Here is a 10,044-nt window from a genome sequence, read left to right as displayed (position 1 = left end):
TATTAGTAATGTGGGAATTCTTGAGGCCCCTTCCAGAAAAAATCAAAACCGTTGAGAAATTGTCAGCACTGAAGACACTTACGGAGATCCGCCTAATTCTAGGTGTCGCTGACCTACTGTCAAAATTTCATTCAGAACTCCTCGCGAATTGTGGAACCTTTTATGACTTTGACCCAGAAGGGCGTGGCCCTTGACTGGGAAGAGAAGCTAGAGGAATAAGCCTTTGGAATTCCAGGGGAGAAGCCAAATTCTTTTGGAAATCTCACCCTGGGAAGGCTTGCTATGCTTCGCAAAGCATAGAAAGCTAAATCCAAGATAGTTAGGAGATACTACTTACCATTCAAAGTAAAAGAATCACACAAGAGTCAGTTCATTCATGAGTCTATACTAATATATTACATGCTTACATGAATACGCTTCTATGAATACGCTTACATAAATACGATACAAGACACGTTAACAGAACAGACATAAAAAGGTGTTATAGCATGGAACAATTTCAGGATCTAACTATACCAATGAATCACTAATGCATTGTGATAGTTATATTGGGTATACATGATCATAATAATGTGGATGTTCGTGGCTATCAATCATGCAGGGGTCGCATTTGGTTCCCAAAAATCCCTTGATAGGGGAGCGTTTAGTATGGGATCTAGCTATCACATTATGCCTTACCCTCAATTAAGGCAAATTAGTACAAAAAGTAGTCACTTATTACAAATACTATAATACTTACACTGTATATACAGAAATTACAAAAGGATATAAAACACTAGTTAATGTATTATTAATACCTTACTATGTGTCACATTCACATAATCGATGAGGTAGATTACATTTGAATAATAATAGTCGTACAGTCAGGTCTTGGTAGAAGACTACTTTCAAAACAGTCAGGTCTTGGTAGAAGACTACTTTTATATTCTAGTAGAAAATATGGGTTTTTTTTAGGGTTTTCAAACGTTTACAATTACTTACAAACATTTTCATAATTATACAAACTTGTCTCCAAATATTTACAAGTCCAACCTACCCCGAAAACCCAGTAACGTACATTTTACCCTCTACGTCGCGATCATGATAACGTACCTTTCCGTCAGGGCTCTTGTAATCCCATTCGATAAGATCAATATCAATAACAACCTCTCCTTCATGAAAGAACCATTGTGACCATAGACCGAGAGGTCAGGCGAACGAAGCCAAGCCGCTTCCCATTAGTGAAGGTTCGCTGGAATGTCAACCGAGGAACTGCGTTCACTTGGGAGTGCGAGAATCAATCGACTAAGAAGTATCCCCACTTCTTGGCTTGATTAATCACACCTACTTCCTTACCTAAATTCTAGTTTCGGGACGAAATTCCTTCTAACAAGGGGATGATGTGACAACCGTCAAATTCCGATCAAGTCAAAGTCAAGCAAAGTCAACAAGTCAAACCGGTCAACTTAGTTAACCCTTGTGTACTAGGGCTTACCTTAGGTAATTACTAAAACAACTTGCTATTTTAATGAGAAAACATCAATTTGAAATTTGTATGTTTGAACTTCCATAGCCGTGAAAATCCTAAACATCAAACCAAAGCCATAAAACACTATTGCACACTCATCGGGAGTGTGTAGGACCTTAAAACATGGCTTAACGGGGTTTACAGACCTTGCATTGCGAAGACGGACACTCAAAAAGGTCACAAACGAAACCTCTCTCAATCATTTTCACTCTATCTCTTTCTATTTGAAATCTATCCTAAATCTCTCCAAAATCTCTATCAAAAGTCCCCGTAACTTGTTGAAGTCATTTGGGTCATTCTGACCCTTAACCGGGTCAAAAATCGCTTAAAACAAGGTTAGAACGGGTAAAATACCCCAAAGGATCCGGAACCTCCCCCTAGGGCCGAAGCCTCTTAGAGGCCGGACCCTCTTGGCCTGGAACCGAAGCGTGCGAGCTGCAGCCATGCCCACATTAGAATCCCCACGGAACACAGCCTCCTCCTCCCCAGATCCGCACCTACTGTTCGGTTCTTGGCTGCTGAGGCTGAGACCTCGCCCAGAACTCCGAAATTCCTTCTTTTTCGCCCGGTTTTCGACCATGACTCCGTTTTAAGCCTGTTTTTAATTATTTTAAAGCGGGATTTTCACCCAAATTCATATTTTGGCATATAAGGACCCATATATTCATAAATTCAACATATTTTTAAGGAAAATTTTATTAAAGAATAAAATCTATTAAATAAGATCTTGTGGTGGAATGTTGACTTTAACTTAGTGTGTAACATAAGCAACTCCTCCCATACCCACTCCATGACCAGCTATTGTCCCCCGCACCATACTTGGTCATTCAAGGGTACTTTCCCCACCATTTTTGGTCAAGCAAAGGCTGAAAACTCATCCTCTCTCCTCATTCTTACTCATTTCCACCAAAGATCAAACACATCTTTTCTCTCATATAATTTCGAGATTTGCAAGTCATTTTTTCAAGCTTTCAATCTTCATTTGGTAAGTATCATCACCCTCCTTATGGTCATTACATTTCCTTTTACACAAATCATTGATTCCTTACACAAACTCCATCATTATTGTGTTAGATTCTCAAATCTTCAAGTGATCCTTCAAGTGTTCTTGAGTTGATCACTTCATTTCTTCAACATTCACCCACTGAAATCACATAAGGTGAGTTCATACCCCTATCTTTTCATGTTTTTCTTAAGTTTTAAGGGGGGGGGGGGATGGAATGCAAGTAAAACACCAAGAACACAACAAAACTCATTTAACCGCCTTTATCAGAAAAGTTCAACTCCATTCACGGACTGCTTTGGTCGACTTAAACATTTTTGTTTTCAAAGCTGTATTATATGAAAATATTTCAGTTTTATACCTTTAACATTACTACTTGCACATCTCCACACAATTTTTCTACAATTTATGGTGATTTTTACAAAACTGCCTATCATTTCAGAAACAAATTCGGACCAGTTAGTGAATATGAACATTTTAACACTATTTAAGGACTTCTAAAAATCATAATAAAAATTACGTATAAACTACACACATTTTGTGAACTTCCAAAACTTACGGAATCAGTTTTCGACTTCATATGAATTTTCTATAATTTTTCTAAAACAGCACAGAAATGATAAAAACTGGTTAAGAACTTATAACTTTCATAACGCTTTGTATTAAGTTGAGCAAAGTGTATATCAATAAGTTCTAAATATTGAATGTGTTTCCTTGTTAGTTTATCAACATAAACTGAAATTTACTCATTTATGAGAAGATTCTTCATTCATTTAGAACACATACATTAAGCTATAATAAGCATAGTTTATGGATTCATAGCACTAGTGTGTTTTCATAAAAAGGTTCTTATACACCACAAACAGTCCTACTACACTATACTTGGTATAGTTAGGTCGCATATACATTACAAACATTTTGATAAGCTATAGTAGGTATAGTTTATGTTCATATACAAAATGGGGTACAAATACAAAGTACCGGTTCTATACAAAAGGAGGTCCAAATACAAAGTACAAAATTCTATACACAAATAGGTACATCACAAAGTACCGGGTCTTCATATAAATGGGGTACGAATACAAAGTACCGGGTTTATATAAAAGGGGTACATCACAAAGTACCGAGTCTTCATATAAATGGGGTACGAATACAAAGTATCGGGTTTATAGAAAAAGGGGTACATTACAAAGTACCGGTTGATCTTCGTATAGTTATAATGATCCACAAAGGGAGTTAACAAAACTTAAAGTATACGGGATTTTATAAATCAAAAAGGGTTTTATGTCGATTTAAAATCACTTTTTATATCAATAAGTACATAAATTACTGTACACTTTCGGTCTTAGTATTTAAGACTACACGTCATTCATTACGGGATTTTCCTCAAATCTAAAAGAGTTTTATGCTGATTTAAAACCACGTTTATATCTTTAAGAATGGTAGATACTTGTTTATTCTTGGTCCTAAGATTCAGGACCACATAACTTGTATAACAAAAATATTGGATTTTTCTTGGTAACACACAGCACTTTACAACGAACAGTTTCCAAACTCTTACTTTCAAAAACTTATGAACTCACTAACTTAATTGTTGACACTTTTTCAAAACTACTTGTATTGTCAGGAAATCAGTGAAACAGGAAAACCAACAACATTTTGAGGATGGGACGTTAAATCGCCAAACAGTTCATTTTGCCATCTTAATGTAATTGAGTGAAACATGTAAACATATACTTTGGTGTAAAATTTTCAATTATATTTAAGATGGTTGTATTTACTTTGAACACTCTTATACACGTTGTTGTGATACTATACATGAAATCCTCCACCCCCGGACGTTTCCGCCATCCACGGTTTAGGGGTGTGACAAAAAGTCTGTTAAAAATTCATAACTTCTTCATCCGACATCCGTTTTCGTCTGTCTTTTTATCGTTGGACTACTATTGATGAGATCTTCGATTCTTGTTTAGGTTGTGTCGGCTAAAAATCAATCGATCTATAATTTGAATTTCAGATTGTACATTATTGTGCCGAATCTTAGAAAATTTATAATTTCGTCACTTGAAGTCAGATTTGGACGTTCTTTTTATGCATATTCTCGATTTAATGTATGCTACAAGTTTTTTTTAGATTGCTAAGGCTAAAATGTATTTTATCGTAAATTCACTTTTTACTTCACACATAGTTGTGCCGATTATGTTGCAAAACTTCGATAGGTCATAACTTCTTTGTTACAACTCGCATTTCAGCAGTCTTTATATCTCCAGAATCCTTGTCATGGACACTACAACTTTCTTCATAGATACCGAGTTTATCTAACATTTTATTTTTGACAATCGTTTTTATCTTAACTTGTTACATCTTTATATATAAATAAATAAATGCACATAATATTCAAATAATTTCTTTTTATTACTATAAAACTACTTACAAGTTGATCTAAACTATTACATTGATTTGAAATAATGGGTCGTTACATTATCCCCCCCCCCCCCCCCCCCCGCATTAGAGGGAGTTTCGTCCTGAAATTGTTTATAAAGTGGTACCCATGAACTAGTGAAAAGATGTGGATACTTTTGTTTCATCCGATATTCGCGTTCCCATGTGAATTCAGGTCCCCGCTTCGCATTCTAGCGAACCTTCACTATTTGTATACGCCTTTTTTTGTTCTTTTTATTTCACTATCCATGACTTCCATTGGTTCTTCTACGAAGTGTAGACTCTTGTTTAACTCGATTTTTGTCGGGTGGAATTACAAGAGTCTCGTTAGACAGACACTTCTTGAGATTAGAGACGTGAGAAGTAGGATGAATGTTACTGAGTTCTTGAGGTAGTTTGAGTTTGTAAGCAACCGTACCAATTCTAGAAACAATTTCAAATGGTCCAACATAACTTGGATTTAATTTCCCACATTTTCCAAAATGTATCATTTGTTTCCAGGGTGAGACCTTTAACAAGACGCAGTCACCAACCTGAAATTCCAAGGGTTTTCTTCGTTTGTCCGCATAACTCTTCTGTCTATCTCTAGAAGTTTTCAACCGTTCCCAGATTTGTACAATCTTTTTGTGGTTTCTCGAATGATTTTAGGACCGGTTAGAGGATTGTCAGGTACTTGGTTCTTGGCTAGTTATGTATCACCTACTTCAGCCCAACATAGAGGATATCTACACTTACAACCATATAAGGCTTCAAAGGGTGCAACTTTGATGCTAGTGTGATAGCTATTATTATATGAGAATTCAACTAGTTGTAAATGGGTATTCCAAGCTTTACCAAATTCTATCACACAAGCCCTTAACATGTCTTCCAGCTGTTGTATGGTTCTCTCACTTTACCCATCAGTCCGAGGATAGTACACTGTACTCATGTCAAGATTTGTTCCCAAAGTGATTGCCAAAACCGCAAGGTAAATCTACTATCTCGGTCAGAGATAATGGATATTGGAACACCATGCAATCGAACTATCTCTATAATATATGTCCTTGTTAACTTCTCCATTTTGTCAGTTTCTTTTATTGGCAGGAAGTGTGCGGATTTGGTTAATCCGTCAATGATTAACCAAATGGTGTCATGACCACCTGTTGTCCTGGGTAACTTGGTTATGAAATACATTGTAATCTGCTCCCACTTCCACTCGGGTATTTCTTTTTGTTGTAATAAACATGAGGGCTTTCGATATTTTACCTTAAGTTTGGCGCGAGTTAGACACTTGCCCACATAGGTAGCAATTTCAGCTATCATGATCGGCCACCAATAGAGTTTCTTGAGGTCTAGATACATCTTGTCTAAACCTGGGTAAATGGAGTATTGATTTTGATGGGCTTCATTCATGACAACATCTCTGTAGCCATCAAACTTCAGTGTCTAGATCTGGTTCATGAGATAACGAACTTCGTAACCCTTGACTTCCAATTTCCTTTCCATTCCCCTTAAGGCTCAACCCGTTATGTTCTCAGGTTTAAAGCCTTCTAGTTAAGCCTCCTTGATCTGTGTGGATAGGTGGGAATGTATGGTCATGGTCAGAGACTTTACTCGGCGGACTAAGTACTTTTTCCAACTGAGGGCATCTGCTACCACATTAGATTTTCTGGGATGATAGTGATTTGACATTTGTAATCATTGAGTAGCTCTACCCATCGTCGTTGTCTCATGTTAAGCTCCTTCTGATCGAATATGTGCTGGAGGCTTTTATGATCAGTAATGACTGTGCATTTCGTACCATACAGGTAATGCCTCCAGATCTTCAAAGCGAAAACCAATGCTCCCAGTTCGAGATCATGCGTGGTATAGTTGATTTCGTGGTTTTTAAGTTATCTCAAGGCATAGGATATGACCTTTCTTCGCTGCATAAGAATGTAACCTAGCCCTTGCTTGGACGCATCGCAGTAAACTACAAAATTTTTCGTCCCTACTAGTAGGGACAAGGTCGGTGCGCTACAGAGACCTTACTTTAGTGTCCGGAAAGTAGTTTCTTTTTTCTCCTCCCAGTTGAGGTTACACCCTTATGATTCAGGGTAGTGAATGGCTTCGCAATCTTTGAGAAATTTTGGATGAACCTTCTGTAATAGCCAGCAAGACCTAGAAATTGACGAATCTATGTTGGGGTTCGTGGGGTCGCATAGTTTTTGATAGCTTTGATCTTGGATGGATCCACATGTATCCCTTCTTCACTTACTACATGACCCAAGAAATGTACCTTCCTAATCCATAATTCACACTTTGAGAACTTTGCATACAATTATCTACCCTTAAGGTTTCCAAGACATGTTGTAAGTGTTGGATGTGTTCTTCCTTATATCAGGAATAGACTAGTATATTGTCAATGAAAACTATAATGAACTTGTCTAAGTAGGGTCGACACACATGGTTCATTAGCTCCATGAACACTGGAGGTGCATTTGTTAAACCAAAGGGCATCGCTACAAATTCGTAGTGACTGTAGTGAGTACTAAAAGAAGTCTTTGGAATATCAGCCTACTGGACTCATAACTGATGGTATCATGATCTCAGGTCAATCTTGGAGAAGAAACTGGCTCCTTGAAGTTGATCAAAAAGGTCATCGATTTGAGGTAAAGGGTATCAGTTTTTTTATTGTGAGTTTATATAATTCCCGGTAGTCTATACACATGCGGAACAATCCATCCTTCTTCTTCAGGAACAAGATCGGTGCTCCCTAAGGTGACAAGCTTGGTGTAATGAAACCTTTGCTGAGAAGTTCGTTTAACTGGTTGGATAGTTCCTGCATCTCTGATGGTGCAAGACGATACGAGTATTTAGCTATGGGGGTAGCTTCGGGAATAATGTCAATTCGGAATTCGGCTTGGTGCTCAGGAGGAACTCCTGAAAGATCTCCAGGGAAAACATCAGGGAAATCACAAACTTCAGGCATATCCTTGATGTTTTTCACTTCTTGTTTTTTATCTACCACGTGAGCTAAAAAGGCATAGTACTCTTTGCGACGATATTTATGGGATTTGACACAAGAAATGATTTGAATGCTTGTTCTGGATTTGTCACCATAAATAACGAGAGATTCGCTTCTTGGTAGATTAAGACGAATAGCTTTTTCATAACATAGAATGTCAGCATGATGAAGACTTAAACAATCCATGCCGATAATGACGTCAAAACCTTTATTTGAGACCAACATAAGGCCAACTTGAAAATAATAGTTGTTCAGAGTAAGTTTGCATCCTATGTATATGTCGTTTGTACTCTGGGTCTTCCCGTTTGCCATCTCTATGGTAAATGTGTCTTTTAATGTTTGAGGATTTTGTTTTAGTATATGTCTAAATTAATGTCTTACGAAACTTTTCTTCGCACCACTATAAAAAATAATGCATGCATAAGAATTATTAAGAAGAAATGTACCGGTAACCACAGTAGGATCTACCATCGCTTCTTCATCGCCAATTACCAAAACTCTCCCCACACTGTTAACATTCTTTATCTTTGGTCAGTCTCTCTTGAAATGCCCAATTTCACCAGACTCGTAACAACCTTGACTTACTCACGTAGCGGGGACTTGAGATATGGGTTGTGCTGGTGCTTTACAGAAGCGGGTAGTGTGCCCCTTCTTGTTGCAATTCTCTGCAGTGCATTTCTGTGCAAACTCCCGTGTAATGGAAGTTGCATTTATTACATTTTGGTAAAGTTCCAGCTTATCGACTCGGAGATGCTGGTGTAGCAAAAACAGTGAGAGGTGTAGAAGTAGGAACAACAGCAGGAACAATATCAGCATGTACCGTCACAATTTGTTGTTTCTTAGAAGGCTCTTGTGATGATTGCGCCTTTTGTTTATTCCAAAATTTATTTTTACTACCTCCTTTGGGATTTTAAGGAACAACTGGTATGAAATATTGAATAGCTCCATGATCTACTAATGTTTGTGCCAGACGTTTGGCACTATCAAAAGTAAGTGGATTGGCGGCAATAACGTTTCCTTGAGTCAGTGGAGTTAATCCCCATATATACCTCTCCACCTTTTTACTCTCCGGGGTGACCATCCCGGAACATAGTAGGGCCATGTCACTGAGCCTAGCAGTGTAAGCAATGATATCGGAGCCCTTCATCTTCAGACTCTAGAGTTCATGTTGTAGTTTTTGCATTTCGCCCCTTGGGCAGTATTCAGCTAACATTAGTTCTTTCAAATCATTCCAACTCATACTGTTGGCTATTGGGAGAGTTAGGGATTTGAATTGGATATTCCACTAAGTAAGAGCTCTATCTGTAAAGGTGCATGCTGCAAATTTCACTTTGGTAGACTCGGGGCATGCGCAGACTTCAAATATTGATTCGATTTTCTTGAACCAATGAGTTAATGTAATAATACCTCCCGTTCCATCAAATGATCGAGGTTTAGCATTGGTGAAGCCCTTGTATGTACATTACTATGAGTAACCATAACTATCTCCATTATTAAAAGGATGGGCACCACTACCTGTCCCACTGACACCACTCGCATTGATCTGTGTCATTGCTGCTACCACAGCGGCAGTTACTGCTGCTTAGAATACATTTGTATCATACTGAGGAGGTGGCAGCGATGGTGGAATTGTTGGAGGGTTATTGTTCTTTCTGTTAGACTTCCTTGGAGGCATCCTTATCTATAATAATTTAAGAAAAATAATGATAAGTATTCTATAGTGATCATGAGTCAGGTAATATTGAATAAGATATAACTTAATTCTAATTGCATCATTTCCTAACTGTTATAGTGTTCTATTAAGCGATTTACAATAAAAGGCTACTAATATAAGTAAACAGTCGCTAATTTCATTTATAGCACTTGTAATGGATTTCTATAATGTATTCCGTACTAGGTCCTTCTACATTCATTTGTGTATACAAGTTGTATGTGATTAAAATTGAATAGACTGTTGAACATAATAAGTGTGCCTTAAGTTCACAACCAAACAAGGAACAGAGCCTAAAGTAGGCCTACCATTTCTAAGTTAATTGAATTTTGATTACATAATGCTTTAACATATACACTAAATAATCATAGATTTACCATTAATAAACAAAATGT

At 37.4% G+C, this 10,044-nt stretch overlaps 1 protein-coding gene across 1 annotated transcript; it reads right to left on the bottom strand.

The window, feature by feature from the left end:
- Positions 1-7,686: 7,686 nt before the first annotated feature.
- LOC145035451 (uncharacterized) lies at positions 7,687-8,250 on the bottom strand. The gene has a single exon (XM_078983995.1). It carries the CDS (start codon positions 8,248-8,250, stop codon positions 7,687-7,689), a length of 564 nt encoding a protein of 187 aa, XP_078840121.1.
- Between the last annotated feature and the right edge of the window lie 1,794 nt (positions 8,251-10,044).

This window comes from Lactuca saligna, chromosome 3, assembly GCF_052625555.1.
Source record: "Lactuca saligna cultivar CGN05327 chromosome 3, ASM5262555v1, whole genome shotgun sequence".
Taxonomy (NCBI): Eukaryota; Viridiplantae; Streptophyta; class Magnoliopsida; order Asterales; family Asteraceae; genus Lactuca; species Lactuca saligna.
Note: the sequence above shows the minus strand (reverse complement) of the source record. Positions and strands in the feature narration are given on the sequence as shown.